This window comes from Odontesthes bonariensis, chromosome 22 (assembly GCF_027942865.1).
Source record: "Odontesthes bonariensis isolate fOdoBon6 chromosome 22, fOdoBon6.hap1, whole genome shotgun sequence".
Lineage (NCBI taxonomy): Eukaryota > Metazoa > Chordata > Actinopteri > Atheriniformes > Atherinopsidae > Odontesthes > Odontesthes bonariensis.
Genome location: NC_134527.1, coordinates 27,531,145 through 27,557,082, shown reverse-complemented (window position 1 = coordinate 27,557,082; position 25,938 = coordinate 27,531,145). Strand labels below are relative to the sequence as shown.

Below are 25,938 nucleotides of genomic sequence, written 5' to 3'. Positions count from 1 at the left end.
AAAGACCAGACTGTGTACGCCAGCATCCAAAAGATAATGTTGTTTTATCATGTTTTGTTTTTTGTTTATTGCAGTGCTTATTTATCCAAACCTACATTCTGCAGCAGCAGTGTGGACTCAGAAACAAAACTAACCATCCGTAAACTGACAAACCCTGAGCTAGATGGTACTGTTTCACATCACCTGTACACAATTTAACACACTGTGACAACATGAATTCGCCCTACAGCTCACCAGCAGGTTCAGATTCAAACTGTTATCTGTCAGCACTTTCCAAACACATTTCGAAATAGTGTTTGCAGTAAATATGAAACCTCTGGTCCCACAGCAGATCCAAAGAAACACTGAAACAGATAGATGATAAGATAAATTCCAGAGGAATGTGTTTGCTGTACATTACCTCATGACTGCTGTCGTGCATTTTCTGGAATGTATCGTTTTCTCAAAGCTATCATTTTTGCAGCCAGTTAACAGGAAGCAGGCATACAGAGGAGTCCGGTGTCAGAGGAGGTCACTGCAGTCGATATGATAGTGATTCATCTGCATGCTTTAATGATCACATATAACAGTGTGCTTGCAGCCAAGGGTGCATTTTCATGGGTTTGCAAATATAAACTTCAGAGGAAATGATAATGATCCAGCGTGCAGGCAGCTTTCAATGATTTCCCCATCGAAGGAAAGAGTTTTTTTCCATCTCTTTGAGTGATAAAATCTGATTGGCTCTCCCACCCAGACGACAGGAGGCGATATGCTAATGACGCGCTGACAAAGAGGCTGATGGAAGATAAATGAATGTGTGTTTGAGCAGTCATAAGCATTCATCTTTGTCATCATTACAGCTCTGCGTGTCAGTGATAGTGAGGTTTAGGACCCTTATTTTTCAAGTTGAATATTTTTTCTTATTTACTGGTGTATATAATGAACCAATGTGGGATGTTCATGACAAATGAAGCCAAAATTTTAGATTGTGAGGTAAAATATTAGGGCTCAAGTTATCAAATCTTTTTGTAATCGAGTAATCTGCCGATTATTCCATCGATTAATCGAGTAATCGGGAAAAAATAATTACATTCCATATCAATGTATACATTACCTTGTGTCGGCGACGCTTGGTGAACTAGCGTTAACAATTGGATGCTTTCGGTTCAGATGTTGAATCATGGACGACGTGTTGTTGTGGTACGCCAGTTTTACTTTGCAGTAGACACATAGACATTGGGCGGGCGGTGGCACCCCTAGTTCTCTGCCGTTTACGGACTGTTTTATGGCTCTCCGCCATCGTGCTAACTGAATTCCAAATGTAACACACTCTTGTGCTGTGCTTCCTCAAAAACGGTCTGTGCGGAAAAATTATCCCTGCGCTGAGCAGGAAGCATAATTCGCGTCATAGGAATTTAACGAAGCTTCGGGGCAGAGTTTTTGCCTAAAGGATTTTTTGTAATCAAGTTACTCAAGTAACTCGAGGAATTGTTTCAGCCCTATAATTTAAAGATCTTATGCTTGATATCCTCTTTTCTACAAATGTTCTGAGAGGTTAAAAAAACATGAGAAATTGGTATTGTGATACAGTTTGCTTTAGAAAACCACCACAAGCACTGCTGCTGTTTAGGCTTCCAGATTTTGGCCAATCAGGAGGCAGCAGACTTTTAGGAAGGGAAGATGATGTAGAACCTGAAGCTAACATTTCCTCTGTGTGCATAATGTACTTCCTGTGGTGTAGTGGTGCTCTACTGTTGAGGATGAAGACTGCAGTTTGTCCAAATGGTTCTGATGCTGCGTTGACATCAAAATCCACTCACACAATGACTAATGTGGCTAGGATAAGAGGCTTCCCAACACACAGTTGGATAAACAATCATGTTTCTGAACTGTATTTCATGTTAAGCTACTGTAGTGGAGTTGCATAGTAAAAATATGAAGTTGGAGAGGAGCATATAGGGTTCCTTTTAACAAGCATACAAGACTAAAACAGGCACATCTGTAGTTTGAAAAGATTTTCAAGTGGAGTTGTGAGAAATACTTACCTGCAGTAGAAAGTGGTCAATGCTGTAAGTTTGGAGAAGTAGAGAGGAGGTGAGTCAAGCTAAGAGCTACTCAGAATGGGGACACCAAATTTTCTCCACCTACAACTTGAAACCTTAAAAAATTGTGTAGTAGTTTGTTTGAACTTATCTCTTAAATTATTACACTGCCTCATTGCCTGTTTATTCTTCTGTAACTGACAATTTAACTGGTGCAATACCCAAAACAAAGCCAAGACAGTGAAATACAGTGTATGAAAAAGGTAGAGATGTATCTTACAGGATGTAATTTTATCTAAAGAGCCTGGGAAAGTCAAACACCATCTTCTAGATCTTAACTAAAGTGATGTAGGTAAACCAACAACTCCTGGCGTACTCAGATGGATAGATGGTTACAAAATTTTGCCTGATGCAAAAGTGATACTGTAAAATACTCTATATATAACATTTGAAGTTTGAGTTGTGTTAGATGGTGAGAATTCAATCTTCTTTTGCCCCATTCTGAGTATCTCATCTCGTCCATCAGCCCTCCTTCCTGCGTTTCAAAACGGAGTATTCTGACAGCTGTCTACTACACACTGCACACAACTTCACTTAAAAAATGCCCTGAAATGACAAGCCTTTCTCAGTAGGAGCTGAGAATGGGGCTTCGTTTACTGTTACTTTTTCTGTTGTACAGGCTATATCTGGTCATTTTGTCTGTTCCTGTCTCCTTGTTTGAACTGGAGTTTTGTAGTAAGCAAATCCCTCAGAGTCAAAGAAAGTTTCATGTCTCACACTGCGCTCTTATTTTTCTAGGATGGAGGTCAGAAGTGCATCCCATCTGATGATTTTGAGTGTGAGGAGGTGAGCAGCTCTGATTACATGGTTCTGTGTGCTTTGAGAAATAAATATGGAACCAACGGTGTTCATAATATCACACACATGATATCACCATCATTCAAACACAGATTCTGTCTACTATAACTCAAACTACACAATGTCATAATCAATTGTCAGTTAGAACTTGAAAAACGTCAGAATCAGGTGTGAGCAGGTCCCTCATTTACTTCCCAATAAGTTCAACTTTATTAGACCATGATCATTTATACAGGTCAGTGCAATTCAAAGCATTCAGCAAGATGTTTTTTTTAATTAAGAGGCTTAATGGCTTAAATGTAAATTAAACTTTGAGCTGCATTCAAGTTACAAGTAGAGGACTGAAAAGTTGTAGTTCATACAATTGCCAGTTAAAGGGAAAACAGGCAAATAAAGAGGAAAACATCAAAGAATATTATAGCTACAGTACAGAAGGAATTAATAAAAAAATTATTGACATACAGAATTAGAAAACGTTTGGTGATTAGACTGTGATAGTGGATGTGTGATGGGATGTCATGGTGAGCATGGGATGGCATGGTTTCTCTCTGCATACTAGGAGACCTGTTAGGAGAGCATTGCAGTAGTGGAGCTGAGAGATAACTATCGTCTGTACCAGGAGTTGGTGGCACACTGAATCAGATACAACCTGATTTTTACCCATGTTATAAAGAGACATAACAGAAAGAGAGATGGTCAGAGAAAGAGAAACAGAACAGCCCATTTTCTCATAGAGGTTTATTTGAAGATGGTGTTCTTTCATCCATGTAGATATTTCTGAGATAAAGACCGTGGGGTCATCTGGTGGTAATGACAGGTACAGTTGGGTGTCATCTGCATAGCGTTGGCTGGTTTACATCTGCAGTGATAATTACAATTAACCAGATTAAGACCTAACTTTGAAAAAAACACTGCCATGTCAGCATTTGATCACCTTAACCCAGATAAATTGAGTTTCTGGAGTACATCTTCACTGAAATTTTGCAGCATCTTGTGACATACCACTGTTGCTTTACAAAGCCAACCTAACAAAGTCTGTGAACAACATGTTTTGAGGGATGGGTATTTAATGAAGGAGGTTGTAATGTAAATATGAGTGTAATATCCCATATGCAACTCACATATACACTGCAATCTATATATTGTCTTTTTTAGAATGAGGTCAAGAGTTGAAATATTGCTGTGACTACTGTAGGTGTAATGGGACCAAACAGTTCTGGGGGACTCTCTAAGGGTTATGGGGACTGAAAAGCTCCCTGGGCTTTTTCTCTGGTTGCACCCAACCCCGACCTGGGATGATGTCATCGATGCGTGCCACCGCAGCAGCATCTTTACACAGAATTTGCTACTGCTGCTGGTAACATGGTTTGTTTTTGCGTATTTCCAAATTGCCATGTTGCACAAAACTAGCAGCAGCAAACTCTGTGTAAAGATAGCCGACCATCACAGAGCACGGAGTGAATGAGCTGTGCTGCAGCTGTCACGTCCATGGACTCATGTGTTAGGTTTTATGTTTTAGGTGTTCAGTTCATGTCCAGGTTTTGAGTTTCAGTCTTGTCATTTGTTTTTCTCCCTCACTCTGGTCATTGGTTCATTCACATCATTAGTTCATTCACTGCACCAGTTAGTCATTGTCACCAGCTGCACTCACTCTCCAATCACTCCCAGCCCTCTATTTAGTCTCTTGTCTCCCCTGTCTGTTTGTCGGATCTTTGTGTGTGTTTGTCACCTGCCCGTCATGCCATGCCACAACCTGTTCTGGCCAGAGATAAGTATTTATTTGTTCCATTGTTATTTTTGCCTGAATTAAACCAACCTTTCTTCTGAAGTCTGCATCCGTGTCCTTCCCTAAACCGCACCCTGACAGCAGCGGCGCGCGCCGACGACGTCATCCCAGGGTTGGGGTTGGGTGCAACCAGAGAAAAAGCACAGGGAGCTTTTCAGTACCCATAACCCTTAGAGAGTCCCCCAGAACTGTTTGGTCCCATTGCACCTACAGTAGTCGCAGCAATATTTCAAATTATATGGATATACGCAGACCTCGAGTTATCTAAATAGCGTCCAAAGGACGCCGACTTTCACCAGACTGTTATCGGTGAGTAGATGAACGGATTTCATGCCAGAAATAAGGTCCAGGTTTAAAAAAAACTGAACTTCCCCTTTAAGACTACCATTGCCCTTTGCCATGATCCGATTAATCCAAGCTGTCCTAATCATGGTTCATATAAGCATAAGCACTCTTGGGCAGTTCTGTTATAGCTTGCATGGAATCCTGTTTGACCCTGGTGCTGATGCTGATCTTGCCCGCTGCACTACCTGCTTGACCCCACTGAGTTTGGGTGGTGATACCTCAAAGAGCACTGATAGCTCTGCTGGCTTTGGCACATGCTCTAGTGGGCCTAAAGGGGTCGCTGTATTGACCATGGATTCTCCAAATCTTCTTTAGAAATCTCTAGCCATCCACTGGTCTTCTCCTCGAGGAGATTTTCCTTCCTCTTCCTTAGCCACCGGATGTACTCTGCTCTCCACAGGTTGGTTGGCCTCTTTCGGATCTGATCCCATAGGGCTTTCAGACCCTCCTTTTCTGCCTCCTCTGCCTCCAGTCTGTATGAGATTGTCAATCTCCTTCTTTCCTTTGTCCTTGTGGCTGCTTTTCTGCCAGTCACCTCGGCAGACCTGCTGCTGCACTCTTCACACAAGATTTCCCCAAACAGGTTTAGCTTGGCTTCCACTGTGTCCTGCAATGCTTTCTGCAGCAGCTCACTGAGGGACTCGTCCAGCCTCTTCCACCCCTCAGTTTCTCTGGTCTTAGGCCACTTGCTTGATCCTGCTCTTCTGGGTCCCTTTAGCCTTGTGGCCTTTTGGCTTGAGTTGGCTCAGGGGCTACTTGCGGGTATTTCTGGGGTCACCTCCCGGGGTCCATCCACATCCTTTCTCTCTCTTCCTGCCCTGCCTCCACAACATTGAGCCTGATGGCCCTTTAAGATAGGAAATCTCCACTTTGAAGTGGGATATTAAAAGAACCTCTAAAGGCTTTTTTGGATTATAGTTGGCTGCAGTGAAGGGGCCTCAGCACGTGGCTCATCTGTGGTAGATGCTGTGATGCAGATGAAGTGTTACATGAAAGATGAAGAGTTATAGTATTTATAGCAAATGTTACTCGGCAACAGTTGGCTTTTATGAGCCAGAAGGCTATTATACACCAAGGTGTGATTCACCCATCATCATGTCAGAATTTGCATCCTGTCTATCAGTGGGAGTGCTCTTTCTGATGGGCGGCTCATAGTAGCAAATTAATGTACAAGAAAGAAAGTGGCAATGATGTCAGAAGACCATCTCTTTTTGTTTTTCATCTTAATTTTGGTCATGTGGAATAGAAAACCCTGACTGTTATCTTTCTCATCATGTATTTGTATTATGTATCAGGCGACCAATCACAATCTAGAATATTTGGAGAGGAAAAGCAAAAAAAACATTGCCAGTTTTTCTGATGTATAAATGAATAAGCCGATCAATATCACTCCCTCATCATTAAATATGAATACAGTAGATCAGATAAATGTATTGTAGGTGCGTTCTAAATGCTTTTTGCACCAAAGAGGCTTATTGAACAAACATATCTATTCAAACCAGTCAGCAGGACGTTTGTTATTGTCAAAGTTAATTTTCTGTCACACAGGTTCTAAGATAATGATCAAAAGGGTTTTAAGTTGTCCAGTGATTTTTAAAACATCTTATAAGATGAATATGAACATACAGGCATTATTTCATTCAAAGCGCACTAAATGTTTGAAAATCTTTTATATTTTTTTTATTGATTTGGATTAAACTAATGTTCAGCAAAAACAATCAGTCGCTGCTTTATGACATCTACGATACTTTTTCCATTTTATACGAGAATTAATTTGTTGGGAGGCTGGACTTTTACATGTCTCTGTCTCTTGTATTAAACCCTCCCCACTGCTCCGGAGCAGGTGAGGTTTTAGGCATAAGCTGCCATGGTGATAAATCATGGTAAGAAGTGAACCAACTTCATGACACAGAAAATCGAAAGTTTAAGCTGAAGTTAACTTGCTATTCCACTAATCCTGGCAGTGCAGGCCCCAGTTCTATTGAACAATACAGAAGAAAACACACTTTGGTGCATCTACATTTTTTTTTTTTTTTTTTGTCTCTGCATGGCCTTCCACCTTCCCTTATTGTTTCACTTGTGCACTACCGCCCCTTTTGGACTGCCAAGCTTGGTCTTCTTTTGTTGTATCTTTAAAGAGTCTTTAGAAGACTTTTGTTTTGATTTTGCGATTTATAAGAAAAACTGAATTGTTTGTGTGCAGTTTTTCCAGATGCTGAAAAAAACAGAACTGCTGGTTCAGTGTATAAGTACCCTAAGAGGTTACAGCTAGTAGATAATGAATTATGCAACAAGTTACAATAAAACTGTAACAGAAATGTTGAAAAGTCTACTATAAAAACTAACCTGATGGCAGGTAGAAGTCACAGTCCTCAGCAGCTATCTATGCTTACGACTTATTGTCAGTTAGAATCACATTGAGGACTTTTAGCTCTATTTTTTTTCCCTCACAGATTTCTTTCTACATCTTCAAATACTGGTGTATGTCCTAAACTGAAGGCAGATTCCACAGCTGAATTTAAGGTCTGTTTTGGCAAAATGTTGGAGAGAAAAGAGCAAACTATCAGATGAAGAACATGAAGGCAGGCAGTGTTTAATACAATGTGGTACCAAAAGCTCAACATCAATTATTTATATATAAAACATTCATGAGAATAAATGTTTTTTTTACGTGAAATTAATTCAGAAATTTTAAAATATTTATCATAGAACTAAAAAACTCCTTACAGAGCAGCTTTTTGACTAAATCACTGAGACACAGCACAGACCCTCGGTCTCCTCTCCCCAAATTCTTTTGCTCATCTTGCAACAGCCCCATTTAACTTCCTGTGATTGGTCCAGTCTGCACCATGGCTCAGGACATATTTCACATCTGTAATATTGGTCCAAACCAAGTGACTTTGTTGCAGAAGCACCTTTAAGGATTTAGAAATCAGTATATTTTGTTTTTATTTATGGTTCTTGAAAAAATACCAGGTTTAGCTCCTCGTAGTGGGCTTCCTGTCCTGTAAATCTCTCTTTCAAGTCATCACCTGGCAGCTCCATCAGCAGCATCCTTCTCCAAACAAACTCCCCATCTCCCCTCCAAACATGTTCAACCACCTGTAGCTTTTTTGTCTCTGTAACATCCAACCTTGGAAAAATAAGCAAATATTAGCTGAAGCCCTTTATCTGTATCTGATTCGAAAATGGGTGATATGGTTATTTTACATTAAGTTACTGTAGCAGCTGATATTTAGGGAATTTTCATGTAGAATAAATCTTGCTCTCTTACACTTTTGTGTCTCCCTCTGCTCAGACTCTGTTGGCCCAGGGGTCGGTAGACTCTCAGGACTCTGTGGGGCCCAGAAGCAGCAGCCGGCGACCAGCTCCACTCCTCCACCACATCTCTGTGACCGTGTGTGTGTCTGTTCTGCCAACGCTTCTACGCTACGTCTCATAAATGTGAACTCGCACACATAAACGCATACACACAAGACAGATAAACACGTACACACAGACACACTCATAAATGTCAACTAACAGCATCAACGACGGCCATTTGGAGGAGGAGCTGTGGAGGACGCTCTGAAAAGCCGTCTGTGACTCACACAGCTCATGGGAGAAGAGGAGGGAGGAAGGTAGACTGTGTGTGTGTGTGAGACTGAGGGGGGAATATGAAAGGCAGACACGGAAAGACTCTCGGGATCACAGTGACTTAATTTCCAATGGTCTGCAGGGTTTAAGAGCATTCTGTGCAGCCCGGCTCGGACTCATTCCCTCCAGCTCCTCTGGACCGGAGACAGCTGGGCTGAGAAACACAGGGCTAAAGCATGTAACCGCACACACACACACACACACACACAATGGGACAACAAGTCTTTAAGTTGGCAACGTTAGAGGGAAAAAGAAACGACAGGGCTGGACAGATGGGGCAGATCCTTCTATGGTGTTGTCAGCTCAATTTATCACTCCCCTGGACCTCTCTCCTGACAAGAAATCCATACTGCATACATACAACACACACACATATTCTGCCACCTTCCCCTTAGACCTCGTTAGCGGGCAAACAGGGTCCCCACATGGACACAAACATTCATGCTGTACACCAGTGTGCTTTCTGCGGGTCTTTCTCTTCATTCTGTTGTTAACATTCTGTACAAACTTCATTCAATGTGGAATATGAAAAAAGTCAAGTGGAAGAGTGTATATTTCACATAAGTGTATAGATGTGTGTGTGTGTGTGTGTGTGTGTCTGCATGGGCGTCTGTGTGGATGTATCTCTACATGGAGGCAAACAAAGGAAGGATGACCAGAGCCTGAGAATCAACTGAACAAAAACTAAATGTGATCACACAACTTAAACATTGAGGTTTAAATTCAAGTCATTCCAATCAGACACATTAAACCTGAGCAGCAACTATCTTTTAGATTTTAGGCAGCTTCATTCTGAAATTCCTTTGTTTGCTTTATAGTTAGATGAAATTTTCACACTTTATCAACAATAAATTATGTAAGCTTTATTTTGGTTATGGCCTCTTAGAAACTTTACCTCAGCCGCAGTACTCACTGCTGTGAGCTGATGACAGAAACAAGCAGTGACTTCAGCGCCCTTTAACAACCTCATATGACATGATGGTGCATTGTGCCCAAACATTACTCGCACGAATTCGACCACTGGAATATTCTTGCAGCATCCTACAATAAGCAAATATTCACCCTTTGAAAAGGAAGAGTTTACATCTGTAGAAACCACACCTGAGAACCATCATCACTGAGAGGGAGGATTTCTGTTGCTGCCTTGTTCCTGCTGTGGAAACATTCATCTTTAAATATGTGCTCTATTTAATAAGATCTGATGTTTTCAGAGTGGTGGGGAAGCCAATCATTTACCTCTCATCACAGTTATGTCATAATTTTCAGTGAGTCATACGTTTGGAGCAGTTGAACTTGAGCTAGAGCTTGTTTTGGGTTGAAGTAGACAACACAGAATAACTATGTGGTTGGTGCTAAACTACAACTGATTGCTGAAAACAAGTGACAGATCAATACTTTTCTAACTTACTTTGGTAGTCTTATGGCTGTGCTCTCTTTACCAAACATGACACCATAACAGTCTGAATATTGGTGCGCTTCAAATTTTGGGGATGGCTGGTGACCACAGACGTGAACATTGGCTGACTTTTCAGACCCATTCAGTGTGTTTACAATACATTTTAATGTATTGATTTAGCAGACGCTTTCATCTATCTATCTAAGTGAGGGGTACGCAGAGTTCTGTTTCTTTCTTAAAGTTTCATCAACATGTGGATAGAGATCAAACCGGTGACTTACAGACTGGTTGACATCTACCTGCAGCTGCCTCTCAACAGCTGTACTTTTTAACTCGTTAGCTGTGTAAACAAACTCCTGAATTCCCCCCATTGGCCTCTCAGTGGGCAAATTAATAGCTGGGTTGGGTAGAGTTAATTTTGCATCAATGAAATTTCAAAGATTTGCTTCAAATTTGCTTGACAACTGGATGGAAACATCTATAACCTGTAATGAATTTACATCCAAGCATTAAAATGTTATCCTTACATTACAGTAAACTTAGTTGGTCCAGTTACTGAAATCCTTTGACAATGGAAGGACTACGTGAACTCTGTCTGTATTTTGGGTTGATAATAGAACATTAGAAAAAAGTCCCGTCAGCGTTTTGACCACTGAAAGTACTGCTGATATCTAACTGCCAACAAAAATCTGTCTGTTCATTTACCAAATCGGCAAAATGCAAGTAGGGACCAGTTTCCTTCTGTCACTGGTGGGAATTTGTTTAATTTGAGTAAATGCCATAAAAACATTTCAGAAGGTTTGAGCACAAAGTGGCACAAACCAAGCAATGATTAAAACAAATAAACATTGGTGAAGAAGTTAATTAAAGGCCAGCTTTCACAGGAAGGGTATTACTTTGTGATTAAAGGCCATCTCTGCCTCGGCTGCCTCATTAGTCTCCAGATTTTGGGTGCATACACATCGATGTGGGTAGTGAAGTGCTCACACCTTCACCATTGTGGTTCAGTTGTTTTCATCATTGTAATCACTTCTTCCTTTTTGTTTTGCTTCCATAAACTTGTTCAATGTGTACGAGTGTGTGTGGATGTGTGTGTGTGTACTTTACCTCTCGCCACTCTGTGAGGTATTTTTTATGTTTCATAGAAGCTACCAGAATGTTGTGCTGTAAGACGGTCACCAGGCCAGGCTTAAGGTGGGCGTTACCTCCTGCCCCCAAAAGCCGGAAGAAAAAGAGATCAGCTTCTGTGATTATGGTGTGGCCTTACTTTACTGTTCTTTCTTTTTTACTTGAAAGAGGAAGAGTGATTATATCTGCCCTGCTAGCAGTTCGGATAAAGAAAGCCTGACGTTCAACACTTTGCTTTAGATCATTATAGTCCAAACTTGACAGATTGTCATTAAATCTGGTATTAATATGTATGATCCCAAGAGGAGGAAGCCCTCTTCACATTCATGAAGCCCTTTCTATTAAACTTTCACCTTTCCCTTTGGTACCATCAGGCTAAAATGTGAACAAAAAGAGGGAGCATGAATCCTAATGAAACGCTTGGATTACAAAATATCTAAAAATCAGAATGTCTTGCATATTCAAGGTCCTCTGAGGTAGAATCCAAATGTATATGTTTATGTTTATATATTTAGCAGACGCTTTTATCCAAAGCGTCTTACAAATGAGGATATAACATTACAGCTAACATCAAAGCTAACAATAAGCAACATAGAAGGAAACCACTAGTCAGACTGTTAGAGGTGACAGGGGTGACAGTGTAGAGATAGAGTGCAGGCATAGACGGAAGTACAGAAAGAAAAAGTGGAGAAGTGAAGGGGTAGGGAAGTACAGGGTAAGTGCTAGGATAGGAGATGCTCTCTGAAGAGCTGGGTCTTCAAGAGTTTCTTGAAGATAGACAGGGACTCCCTGTTCTTGTAGCACTTGGTAGGTCATTCCACCATCGTGGAACAACACATGAAAATAGTCTGCATTGTCTTAAGTGTGGTGTAGGCACTGCTAGACGACAACCCTTTGACGACCGGAGTGACCGAGTTGTGACGTAAGCCTTTATGAGAGCATTCAAGTAGATGGAAGCTGTTCCATTAAGCATTTAGTAGGCAAACATCAGTGACTTCAATTTGATGTGGGCAGCTAAGGGTAGCCAGTGGAGTTCAATGAACAGAAATGCTCTTTTTGACTGATCGAAGACCAGGCGCGCTGCCGCATTCTGGACCATCTACAGAGGTTTCACAGCACAGGCTGGGAGACCAGTTAGGAGGGCGTTGCAGTAGTCAAGGCAGTAGTCAAGGCGGGAGTTGACCATAGACTGCACCAGGAGCGTGTTGGGTTAGGTATGGCCTGATCTTTCTTATGTTTAGCAATGCAAAGCGGCACGATCGAGCAACGCAGGCGACATGATCTTTAAAGGTTAGTTGGTCATCAATCATGACACCCACGTTTCTAGCTACCTTTGATGGACCAAGAGATAGGGATTCAGTTTGGATGCAGATGCTGTGGTGTATGGTTGGTTTGGCTGGGAAGACAAGCAGTTCAGTTTTTGAGAGGTTCTGTTGGAGGTTATGGGCTTTCATCCATTTCAATGTCAGAGAGACGGTCTGAGATTCCTGCAAAGACCACATGGTTGTTAGGTGGTAATGACAGATAGAGCTGGGTATCGTCAGCATAGCTTTGGTATGAGAAGCCACGTGATCGGATGATCTGGCCCAGTGAGGTGGTGTATATGGCAAAGAGAAGAGCTCCCAGTACTGAACCTTGGGGGACCCCTGTGGCGAGGTGCTGTGCTGCAGAAGTGTGACCAAGCCAGGATATTTTGAATGACCGGCCAGTGAGGTGTGATTCAAACCACGAGAGTGCTCTCCCTGTGATGCCCATGCAAATGAGAATGGACAAAAGGATGCCATGGTTGACAGTGTCAAATGCAGCCGATAAGTCGAGCAGGATGAGTACTGAGGACTTAGCTGTCGCTCTGGCTTCTTTTAAGGCTTCTGTCACAGCCAACAGAGCTGTTTCAGTGGAGCGGCCACTTTTAAACCCAGATTGGTTTGGGTCAAGGAGGTTATTTTGTGAGAGGTAGTCTGTGACTTGCTTAAAGACCGCCCTTTCAATGGTCTTAGCCAGAAACGGGAGGAGAGAGACCGGCCGATAGTTCTCCACTTGAGTCAGAGGGAGGGAAGGTTTCTTGAGCAGCGGTGTAAGCCGAGCTTGCTTGGATGTGGTAGGAAATGTGCCCGATGTTAGTGAAGCATTAATGACATGTGTGACTGCAGCAGTTACAGTAGGAGCAATGGACTGGAATAGATTAATGGGAACGGGGTCCAGCGGGTATGTAGTAGGATGGCTACATGTGAGAAGTTTAGATACACAGCTCTCAGTGAGAGGGGTGAATGAAGAAAATGACGCAGTAGGAATTCTGCATTCTGCCTTTGTGGTACAAGGTTTGGGTGTGGGCAGTTCAGTAAACTGTTTGCTTATGGCTCCCACTTTGTCAGTGTAAAAAAAAAAAAAAAAGGTTTATGGTGACCATCTGCCTCTAGTACCACCAAACATTTAAAATCTTACTCTGGAAATAGAAGTATTTGCGAGTAATTGAAAATCTGCAGGCCTTTTTACTATGATGATTATTTTCACATCCCAGAAAAGTCTAAATCCAACCAGTAGATTGCATCAAATAAGAGTAATCTCACTCCTGATCCTCACAGATGAAGCATTTCTGTTTTAAGCTTATTAAAGTCCTTCATCTGCACTAAGTTCTAATATTGTTGTCTTAAGATCTGATTTATCCAATGAGGTTTTAAAGAATACCAGTATAGGACAAATTTATTATTTGGACCAACACTTTCATGAACATGAAGAAACTTCTTGAATTCAGGAAGGTATCAACATTCATGGTCCCCAGAAGAGTCGTCCGCATCTAAACAATGTAAATATACAACAAGAATCTTGAAGTTAAGCATTTTTTTTTAAGTTGATGTCAACTCATCCAATTCTTAATTGATGTGTTTATCAGGAGGGAACAAAATGTTATCATCAGAAAAACATAAATAAAGAAAGATGCAGTAACAAACCTTTTAGATGAAGAATAAAAGGGGTCCAACAACGGAACCCTGAGGAACACCACAAGTAATATTTTCTTGATATTTACAGCACTTTGTAAATCAGTATTATGTTTACACCATCTGATAACATAAGGTTCAGTATTCTTTCTTCACTGACACTAAAAATCACAACATTTATCTTAATGTCGAGTGCAGCGTTCAGAACAGATACACATTCTCTGTCAGTTCCTTGAAAAAAAAAAAAAATGACCTGCAATGGTTTATTTAAGGTTTCAGCATCAGCGGGCTGCTAGCAGGGCTTTGTGGTGTTATGATTGTGTGAACTCACAGTTGGAGAACAAAGAAATGAGAAAAAAATTATGGCAAGGTTGTAAATTTGCTGATCTGTTTGTAAACTTTAACAGCGCTACAGCAGTGTAACTCAAATATGTGTCTGGAGATCTAAATAAAAGTAACATCTGTAACAATAGCTGCTCACGCTCTTCTCTGCTCATCTGAATATGACTTCCTTCAACTTGAGGTTGGTTTTCTTTTCTAAAGTTTACAACAACATTGTTCTCCATCTTTCAGACTTTTTTCCACCAGCAGCTCCTGACTGAAAAGCGAATGGGATAACTAGACTTCAACAAAATGCTTTCAGGTTTTATGTTATTTCGTAAAACAACATATTTAAAGAACTGTGGTGGAAATTTTAGTAAGGCACAGAGTCAGTTATTTTCTTCTTCCCAGGAGATAAGAGGCTTTTATGATAATATCTTGCAACAACAAGAGAAAACAACACAGTACAAAATAGAGTTGCTCTGACCACTGAGGCAAAGACACTTCAGTTATATTGCCCATTGTCACGGCATCGCTCCTTTGGTATAGTTGATCGTTCTTATCTAGTCTATCTTTCCTCCCCAACACAGTTGAGGTTACCAAGACACAGTCGTAAATACTAGCTTCATCCCTGTTCCCCCCCAAGTGCAGCTTTATCATTATAACTAGCACACAATGGGAAAGAGGGATTTAAGAAAACAGGACATGGTGGTATCTTGCAGCAAAGTAATTTTTCAGGTTATGCACAGTAACACTCAATACAAAGCATATAAGAATTAATTTTATATTACAAGAACTTACCAGTAAAGCGAACCAGAGACAATGGGCTCATCTGAGCTCCCCAGTCACAAGACACTCATGTACACACATGCCAATTCTGCACGTATTTCAGATGATTTATACTAATATATATAAATCTTACCTAGGGACATACTCGGATGATGAGAAAAAAAAATGCCCCCTGAGACACGACACTATCCTAAGACAAAAACTAAACTCATAAAAAGACATCCACCTATGTGTGGTGCTCATTTTAGATTGAAGTGTGATGTACCCAGATATTTGATGTGGGGTAGAAGCCAGCAGAATAATGTGGGACTGATAACAGTTCACTTTGTGCAGCTGCTTCTATGCCTCCATTGGCATCAGGCTGCTGGGACAGCTGTGTACCCAGGGATCGACTGTGAGGGAGCACTGAAACTCAACCCAACGGAGGCGGGAACTGTGTGCTGTAAGGCTTCTTTTCTTATTTAACAGATGGTCTTGTTATTTCTGTCTTGATGTACCCTCTGGAAAAGTTGCCTTGTCTTTGGGACTGTGTAATATGACTCACCAGCTGATCGTTCACCATCAGATCCGTAACTGTATCTTGTTTAAATCTCCGGTAATAACAACCACCTCTTGTTTTTTGACTGTCTGATATGTAATTGCAAACTTGACGAACTCCTCGTTGCTTGGCTGGTTTCCCTCACGTTACATCACTGCCAAGCTGTAAAAACCTTTCATATTTAAACACCTGGATGTTTTGTTGAAGAATATTTTTTTTCAGAGAACCTCATTCTTGTTAAATGTTCCTAAATGAACGTGAAGATATTATATTTTAGTGTGGAGCCAATGTTTAGTGGGGCACTGTTTTCTCCTCAGTGTGTTTCTGTTCCTGTATCGTCATATAAAGTCTCTGGTTTCTTTCCCTTACTGTGATTCGTCCACTGAATCTAATCAAGCTTCTCCTGGAGAAGACAAGAGATATTGCGCATCACTCAGTTCAACAGTAATGCACAACATGCTGTCTTTACAATTTTAAATGTTAAAGAGCTTACTCTGTCTGAGCCCAGCTCTGATATCTGCTACGTTTTCCTGATGACATCATTATGAAACATTTTCATCAGAACTTTCTCTCCTTTCTTATGAAAACTTTATCACACTGCCTTTGACATCATGAGGAGGGCTTTTTATTTACTCAGCATTTTGCTGCACTGAAAAATGTCCCATTTTCTTTTCTCTAATTTCACAATTTCACTAATCTGACTTCCTAACAAATGCACACACACAGAAAAACACAGATTATACACACTGACAGGAGGAGACACACCTCTTAACTGAGCTAAAGCCAAAAAAGTTAGTTTCCCTGAAGCAGCAGATCACCGTTTTTCAGTCCGTGTGTCCAGAACACTTTGAAACCAACCTGACTATTAAGGGAAGATAATGCAGGCTGGACAGAGGAACGTCTCGACTCCACACTAACTCATGTCCTTGTTTTTTGCCCGCCCCTTCTGGGTCAGTTGCTTTACTTGCAGAATCAGAAGGCACCAGGGCCGGAGATCCCCTGAAGGTCAGCTGAAACTCATCCAATTTCTGCACCAAAGCTCTGATGGTTTTATTTCTGTCTTACGTAATATCAGCTAAGGTTAAAAAGAAAACTACTGAAGTATCCTCCTGTAATGTCGCGGGCGGCTGTAGCTCAGGAGGAAGAGCAGTCGCTCACCAATCGGTGGTTCGACTCCGGCTTCCCCGGGCTACATGTCAATTCAATTCAATTCATTTTTATTTATATAGCGACAAATACAACATATGTCATCTCAAGGCACTTAAATAATAAAGTCCAATTCAAGCCAATTGGAATTCAATTAATTGTAATCATAATTATTCATAAAATAATCCAATGTCGAAGTGTCCTTGGGCAAGAACTAAACCCCACGTTGCCTACCGATAAATCCATTGGTGTATGAATGTGTGTGGGAATGATTAGAAAGCACGTAGTGTGTATAGACTTAGACGTGCTGTATGAGTGTGTGTGAATGTGGCATGTAGTGTTAGAAGCGTTTGAGTGGTCAGCTAGACTAGAAAAGCGCTATACAAGTACAGTACAGTCCATTTAATGTTGCATCATACACTACACATTACTGAAATGAGACTTATGTGGTTCCTGGTTTGTTCCTCACACACATTATTTTCTGTACAGACTAAAGCTGTAAGATTTGACTGATTCTTGTCAACATTCAAGTGCCTTGAGATGACATTTGTTGTATTTGGCGCTATATAAATAAAAATGAATTGAATTGAATTTGAGAAAATGTCACTATATTGGGACCATTACCATGAAGAAACGGAACCATTTATTTTTTTTCATGGCCAGAATGTGTTTTGGTTGTTTGAAGCCTCCTCTCAGGCCCCCACCTTTCTCTCACACAAGAGGCTTTTTAAAATGCAACCTCTGACCTGAGTTTTTTTGCCTCATATTTTTGTGCAGTGAGTGGCTCCTGACTGTGGTGCTGATGACACAGCGTAGCGCTGATTAAAAGAGTCACACTGACTCACACTGAAACAGATTAGTGAGGAGACAGAGACGAGCAGGCTGCATGTGTTGACAGGCAGCTCCGTTTCTGACAATCAGGCTTCAAAAAGATGAAGGAATTAAAAGAATAAAACAGCGCAGTGACCGTACATGTGTGTGCGTGTGTGTCAGCATTTCACAGCTCTTATCTCTGTCTTTCACACAGCTCTGCCACACTGTCATTCCTTTACATCTCTGAGTCCCTCTTCCTAATCCTGGCACCGATTCTCTGTTTGATTTAGTTGATATTGGTAGCAGGTTGTGTGAAATCATCCTCCATCCATCCCTCTCCATCCTCTATCCTGGATCCTCCTGTCACATCTGCCTCATTCTCCTTCTTTGTATCTTACCTCATCACTTGTTCTCATTATCCTCTCTTCACTCATTTTGCTTTGATGCCCTATTTTAACATTGCAAAAAAGTAGAAGTGACACAAATAAAAAGTTTGTATCCATTAAACATTAAGAAGCCAGACAGCGTATGGAAAATCTGTCATTTCATGTGAATCTGAAAGTAATCACAGGGTAGAAACATGGTATCAGAACCAAGTGAAAATGTCAGGGTGAGGATTGTTTTTCTGAGCAAAAAGAGGTTTTCTCTGCATCAGACTGGGCAGCTGTAAAACACAATCGAAAACAATTTTTCTCACGGAACGCTCTTACTTTTCTTTTTCAAGTACCATTTCCTGATCATACTGAATGATTTTAGCTAATCAGTATTGTTCCTGCTCTCAATCCCTATCAGACTGAAACAAGAACCATAAAATAGTTACAGAACCAGAGAAAGAAAACAAATATTATTCTGGAATTTATTACATGAGCAAAATAACAACATCACCTGCACACAAAGTACAATTTGTTCTCATGTTTAAGTTTGAGTCTGAATCTTATGTATGATTAGATATAATGGCGTCTGGGTATATTGGTGCAAATATCCACTGTATTAAAAAAACAGAGGAGAACAATCTCAGTTTATTTCATGACATTATTACCAAAGGAGGCATCACATCTAATTGGCAAAAGAGTCATTTGTACTTTTATAGTATAGTACTTTGAGTATTTCTTTGTCATATTTTTAGTCTGGTTTCTAATTGTTATCCATCAATATTCTTTATTTTTCTTGTTTCATGGTCCTACCTTCCCCCCCGGGATATTGGAATGTAACACTTTTGGAACTCTTACTCATAGTTTTGACCTTTTCTTTATTTGTTCAATTACTTGCAGCTGGCCTTGATAAAGCATTTTGTGCTACATTTAATTTCATTTTAAATTCCATAACAATGAAGTCTTAATGATTCTGATTTACTGAAATTGTGTGTATATGCACACACCTGATTTCAACTCCCATTTTTAGCCATGAATGGATATGGTGGCTCCACTAATACGTCATTTGTATATTACACAACATTTGAACCAAAACTAAAAAAATGTGCACATGCACAGGGTCATACACTCATGGAGACAGATGCCATACACTGGAGCAGTGGGCAGCCATTCACAGCAACCGGGGAGCATGGGGGTATGGTGCCTTGCTCAAGGGCACCTTGGCCATGGCAAAGAGGTGGACTGCCACCCCTCCAGCTGTCAGTTCGCCAATCTTTTTTAGCAGTGATAGTGGGAATCTCACCACTGAGCCATGGCTGCCCTCAGCCGTCAGGGAAAACGCAGGTGTACAAATGGACCATGGTAGGTTTGATGTTTCCTTAAACGGCCTTTAAAGGACTAAAGCAGCACATGAGCCAGTCTCATGGCAGAATATTAAAACGATCTCCAAATATTTTTCTTTTTAAAGCCTTCGACTTCAGCCACAGAGCTGCACGGTGGTGTGGTGGTTAGCACTGTCCCCTCACAGCAGGAGGGTTCCAGGTTCAGTTCCCAGCTGAGGCCTTTCTGTGTGGAGTTTGCATGTTCTCCCCGTGTATGCGTGGGTTCTCCCCAGGTACTCTGGCTTCCTCCCACCACTCAAAAACATGCATGTTAGGTTCATTGGTGTATGTTAGGTTAATTTCCCTAAGAGTGAGCGTGGATGGTTGTGTGTCTTGTTTGTCTCTGTGTGGCCCTATGATGGACCGACGTGTCCAGGCTGTACCCTGCCTCTCGCCCAATGACAGCTGGGATAGGCTCCAGCCCCCCCGCGGCCCTAAATTGGATTAGGCGGGTATAGAAAATGGATGGACTTCAGCCACGACCATGACACGCAGCTGCTGTTATTAACAACACCTACGATTAAATGACAGCATAAAATAAAAACAATCAGAAAAAATCGCTTTCACACTATTCTGGGGAAATTGTTTCATTTTATGGTAAATTCTGTTGACTATTTTCATTTCAATGTATCACTGTATCAGGGTAAGAATGCATGACTTATGCACCTTCTCACCACACACACTTCCTCTCTAAATACTAATTTTGTGCGTACCAAAAGGCAAAAACTTGGTTTTGTGTGTTCACATCATTTATCCATCTAATCACTGGAGTTCTGAGTTTGTCTCAGGTGGCAAATTCCTTTCAGCAAAACACTGAAAACATGCTGAACTGAGACAGCAAATGAAACAGATTTCCTCATCTTTACTCTACTAATAAGGGACTAAAGTTCATATTCAGTGAAACTTTTCCTTCTTTTTTACTGTTGGGCGCATCGTTATGTCTGTTTAGTTAGACATAAGTAAATAGAATTACCTCTCAAATGGTAAAGTTGTGTTTTTATTTGCAAATAACTAATTAGGAGCGTTATTTTACACACATATTTTAGGCAAAAGAAGAAATCATATGTTTGTGCACGTGTAAAAATTCACGACACACAGTTTTAGGCAACTGGAGAAAAGTTACATATATATGCAAATTTCTGCCTTTGTTCAAATACAATTTTATTCCATTCCATTACATTACGGTCATTTTGCAGACGCTTTTATCCAAAGCGACTTACAATAAGTGTGTTCCACATCGGTAGGCAATTCCTTAGTAATCTGACTATGACACCATCCTTTGATCTGTAATCAGTATCAGTTGATCCCGCTTCAAACAGTTGGGGGTTGGCCTTACAAAGCTTGATCAGGTCTAAAAAAAAGACCTGATTTCAGGGGTAGTTTGTGTATTAGTAAGAGAAGAAAAGCTTTTTTGAGTTTGCACCATAACATCAGGGTGAAAAGCTGTGCTGACATTTATAATTTAGTATTTATTCTTATTTTGTTTCTACAAAATAGCTAGAATATGCACACATAGGATTCAATAGAATTGTATTTTGCTTTTGTCTGTGTCGCCTCCCCTGGTCCATCTTAAACTGTTTGATTATCTGAATACTTGTGAAGCAATTTTCTGTAGATGGAGACATCAATGAATTGGCTAATCAGCTGTAGAGTGGAGTCCTCGGCAGGGCAGCGGTGAACAAGGTGAGGCTAACTGTGTTGGACATTTACTGTAATAATAAATGTCAGCTGGTCTCACAGCGACTGTGTCACTGCTCCACCTTGTTTCCATCAGGACACGGTGGCCAGAGAGGGGACGGAGGAAGGAGCCATAATCAGCCACCAGATGAGGTTGTGTGAGTGCGGCGAGGCTGCAGGCTGCGGTTAATCAGAGCCGACACACACGACGATCAGCCCACCTCCCAACAGAATAATGAACTTTAAATCAGAGCCGGCGTCGGTAAAGACCTCTCACTGAGTCAGAGACTGTCCGAGCCTTTCAGCCCTGCTTGGAGCCCGAAGCTTTCACACATTTAGTCATGTTTGTGTTTGCGCGTGCACGGTCATGGGCTGTGTGTCAAAGAGGCCTTTCAAAAAGGTTTAAAACAAGCGCACCCTTGTTGATAGATAGATAGATAGATAGATAGATAGATAGACGACTTTATTAATCCCTTTGGGAGGTTCTCTCAGGAAAATTGAAATCTCCATCTCACTCACGCTCAGCACTGTTATATACAAGAAGACACTGTATATACAGAAGAGACAAATGTGGAAAACACCCAACAACAGCACCCGTATAAAGATAATAATAATAATGATAATAATATAATAGTAGTATAATAGTAATAGTAATGAAAATAGTAATAATAATAACAATGATGCTAATAAATAATCCATCCATCCATTTTCTATACCCGCTGAATCCGTCGGTGGGGTCGCGCGGGGGTTGGAGCCTATCCCAGCGGTCATCGGGCGAGAGGTAGGGTACACACTGTACAGGTCGCCAGTCCATCACAGGGCCACACAGAGACAAATGAGACAAACAGCCACACACACGCTCACACTCACTCCTAACGACAACTTAGAGACACCAATTATGGCGTGTTTTCACTCTGAGGGTCGGAACGGTTCGCTTATTTCAGTGTTTCCATTACCACGAAAGCGTACCGATCCGTACCGCACCGTTACCATTTTTGTAACCCTTCTGCTTGGGGTACCGAGCACACAGGACCGGTTCCAGGCTCTGCTCTCCGTTCTTGGTGAGGAGGCTGTGCAGCGGGAGCTCGATGGCGCTGTTCGAAACAAAAGTTTTCCAGCTGATTGCCGCAAAAATGGCAGGGAGTGGTTTCAACCGGTCCACGAGCCAGTGTCGCATTAAGCTGAAGAAGCTTGGAGGTGGTTCGAAATTATGGATGTTATTTGCTATTTATGCTTTGGCACGCACTCCGCCCACCCCTGAGGGTCCCCTTTCTACAGCTGGAACGCAAGCTGACCCCAAAGCGACCCGACCTGTATCGTACCGTTCTGAACCAACCCTTATCGGACTGCATAATGGAAACGAGGCTTTAATCTAACATGCATGTTTTTGGACAGTGGGAGAAAGCAGGAGTACCTGGAGAGAAACCACGCATACACGGGATGAACATGCAAACTCCACACAGAAAGGCCCCAGCCAGGAGTTGAACCTGGAACCTTCTTGCTGTGAGGCGACGGTGCTAACCACCACACCAGTGTTAATTTCGTCAACCAGGACGATGACGAAAATATTTCGTTAACGCCCCTTTTTCCCGTGACGATGATGAGACGATGACGCACAAAATTGCTTCCAGAAAATAAAAATATGACGAGAATAAGAAATGATTTTCGTTAACGAGACTAAGACGAGACGAAATTTACAAGCCATGGACGAATGGACATTAAAAAATGTAATTGTTTATAATTAATTTGTAATTGTTAATATAAGTGTTTCTTGAACTTCATAGAAGATTACGCGCTGTTGCCCTGTTTGTCCCTGCACGGCGCCTGTCCCACAGAACATTAGTTGGCTAACTAGCTCTGACAGCGTCACGCTAAGGGTGTTATTTGTCGCCCATATCAAAACAATTGGAGAGAGATGCTTTTACGCACAGAAGCTTTTGGAAACATTGGTCATGACCGATTATTATATTGAATTGGTTATTTTCCGACAAGCAGGGTGAACAGCACTCAACCTTAACATGATCAGAAGTGTGTCAGAATCATAACAGTTAGCGTAGTGTGTTCGGACAGTGGGATAATGACAAATACACGTCTGCCTGTGTTGTGTTGATCAGAATATTTTGGCGAGTAAAATATGGTAGTAGATTCGCCAGACCATAGCTAGTTACTATGAGAGTGGCAAATACTGACCGAAAAGTAGTCAAACTTAGATGCACGTGGTGTTGAAATTGATTGGGTATAGCAGTAAAGCCAGTCATGATCAACCTACCGGCACCGCTGGACTGATAGTAAGGCATACCGGGCATTTGCCCGCTGGCCTGATGACTTACTGGCCTGCGCTTTTTTTTTTTACGAAATATAATATAATAAAGATTTAAAACATAACGCAATATGTGGATAACGTATATATACCCTCCTATTGGTGCATAAACTGGTAGATCGGCCCTTTAGTCATGATTGATTGAAGCCTGGGCCAATGAGGTGAGGGGCAGGCCAGGGGCGAAGCTCGGCTCTTTTGACTCGGCTCCCGAGTCTAACCTGATTGGACACCTCAGGTGTCACTCCAGTTGATTGACAGGCAAGTCTCGTTGAAAGATGAGTGAGAAATGCGGCGTCTTTGAAATGAGGAGCAGGCATAGAGAGTGTGGTGTTGTACTGTCAGAGTGAACCTACTTTCGTGGAATACATCATTTTGAGTTAAGTTTTAATGTGATTTCCAAATGAGTCATTGTTTTTTAAAGACACTGCACATTTAGAGAAGAGATTTTGTTGCCAATTGTTAGGCTAAACGAGTAGGCTAAAGTTATGAAAGGCTAATGTCACGTTAGCATGAAGCTATTATATAGCACTTTAAAGTGGTACCTTGAGTTAAGAGTGTCCCGACATATGAGTTTTTTTAAGAGCCGTTATTCCATCTATTTTTATTTCATGGAACGGATTAATGGCATTTCCATTCATTTAATGGTGAATATTGATTGGACTATGAGCTATTTGACTTATGAGCTCTGTCACCGAACCAATTAAACTTGTAACATACCACTGTGTTGGGATTGTGTGTGTGTGTGGGGGGGGGGGGGGGCATATCATTCAGTAAGTATATAATCAACACAGTTCATAAGGATTTCATAACTGTAACGTTAGATGAAACTGATGAAAAGCTTTTTGTTATTATAAAGGTCTAAAAGTATAACTTTAGCCAAGGTACTTAAACTGACTGACCTACATGATCTAGTTTAATTTTATAGCAGCTCGGCTTGGAGTTGGTTTTAAAGTAAGTTAAAGCACAAGTATGGAGACAAATAATTTAAGATTAACACAATATTGATGTTTAACCAGGCTGTCTTATTTTGTGTTGGGACAGATAACAATGAAAAGACTTCTTTGTAAAGAAGCACAAGTAAGACCCAGATCAGGCCCAGACAGACCCCAGCCATGAAACCAGCAGCCCTGGCAGCTCCCAACCTGAAGCAAGTCAGTGTGGGCAGACACAAGGAGCCAGTCTACCACCACCAGGTCAGAGTATTCAAAGGCAGCTAAATGCATCTCCAGTTTATAGAAGTGTAGCCTCACTTTGCCCAGATTGTTAATGTAAAGAGGGGGATGCGTATGTCCTGCTGGTGAATATTGTGATCACAATAGTGTGAGTGGGTGTGTGAGATGTGTGATGCATGCATCATTTTTGTTGTTTTTCTGTAGACATCAGTTGTGACTGGCCAGACCTGTGGACTGTCAAACAAAAAGAAGAATTTAAATCCAAGTTTTGTTGAATGATTTAAAATAACATTCATCCAAAAAAATTATATTCAATATTTGCAGTGATATTTATATACTGTATATCTATTTTATCTGATTGGTTTTGATGTTTGGAAGGGAATGATTTTTGGTGAAATATGAACAAGGATGCATTGTCACTGCACCTGATCAAGTCATAATAATTTTGTATTAGTGAGTGGAAACAGTGGTTAAGGGACCAAAAAAAAAACATGCTGTCACAGCGCACTTAATTTTTTTCCCCTTCAATACCTGGTGATGGCCTGGTCTTGGTTAAAAATGCCCGGCCTGAAAAATTTCCCCAGTCCAGCCCTGCCTACCGGTAACTAGCTAATGTGTGTGTGTGTGTGTGTGTGTGTGTGTGTGTGTGTGTGGAGAAGTTTTTTATTCTGTACAGTGTGATATATGTTAAAAAGAGAAGCAGTGTGTGGAGAAGTTCTATTATGTACAATGTTGACTAAAATGACAAAAATTTGACTAAGACTAAAATTGATTTTCGACATTGTGACTAAGACTAAGACTAAATTGGGAAGGCAATGATTAAATATGACTAAGACTAAAATTGATTTTCGACATTGTGACTAAGACTAAGACTAAATTAAAAAAAGGTGACGAAATTAACACTGCACCACACCACTGTGCAGCCTGCTAAAAAATAATTTGAGGTGCTCCCTCCTCAGCACACCACAGCATAGGACAGGATGCTGGCGACCACAGACTGGTAAAAAATCCGCAAGAGCTTCTTGCAGATGTTGAAAGATCTCATCCTCCTCAGGAAGTACATCCTGCTCTGGGCCTTCTTGTACAGCTGCCACGTGTTGCTCATCCAGTCCAGCTTGTTGTTTAGCCACAGCCCAAGATATTTATAGGTTTTCACAACCTCCACCTCCTCCGTTCATAACAGAACTGGTCTAGGACTGGGTCTGTCTCTCTCGAAGTCGATGACCAGCTCCTTAGTCTTTGAGGTGTTGAGCTGAAGATTGTTCATGTGGCACCAGACAACAAAGTTCATCACCAAGCTCCT

General features: G+C 41.2%; 1 protein-coding gene and 1 long non-coding RNA gene across 3 annotated transcripts in view; one reads left to right on the top strand and one right to left on the bottom strand.

Moving 5' to 3' along the window:
• gfra2b (GDNF family receptor alpha 2b) overlaps positions 1–14,556 on the top strand; it is a 219,916-nt gene extending 205,360 nt beyond the window's left edge. Inside the window, exons 9-10 of one of the 2 annotated variants that reach the window (XM_075455192.1) lie at positions 2,820–2,867; positions 8,309–14,556. In XM_075455192.1, the coding sequence (XP_075311307.1) occupies positions 2,820–2,867; positions 8,309–8,452 (192 nt within the window). In that variant the 3' untranslated portion in view covers positions 8,453–14,556. The remainder of the gene's footprint in view (positions 1–2,819; positions 2,868–8,308) is intronic. The other variant, XM_075455193.1, reaches the window with a different exon arrangement.
• Positions 1–25,938, bottom strand: part of LOC142372332 (uncharacterized) — a 221,801-nt gene that overhangs the window by 43,348 nt on the left and 152,515 nt on the right. The gene's annotated exons all lie outside the window — the stretch shown is intronic.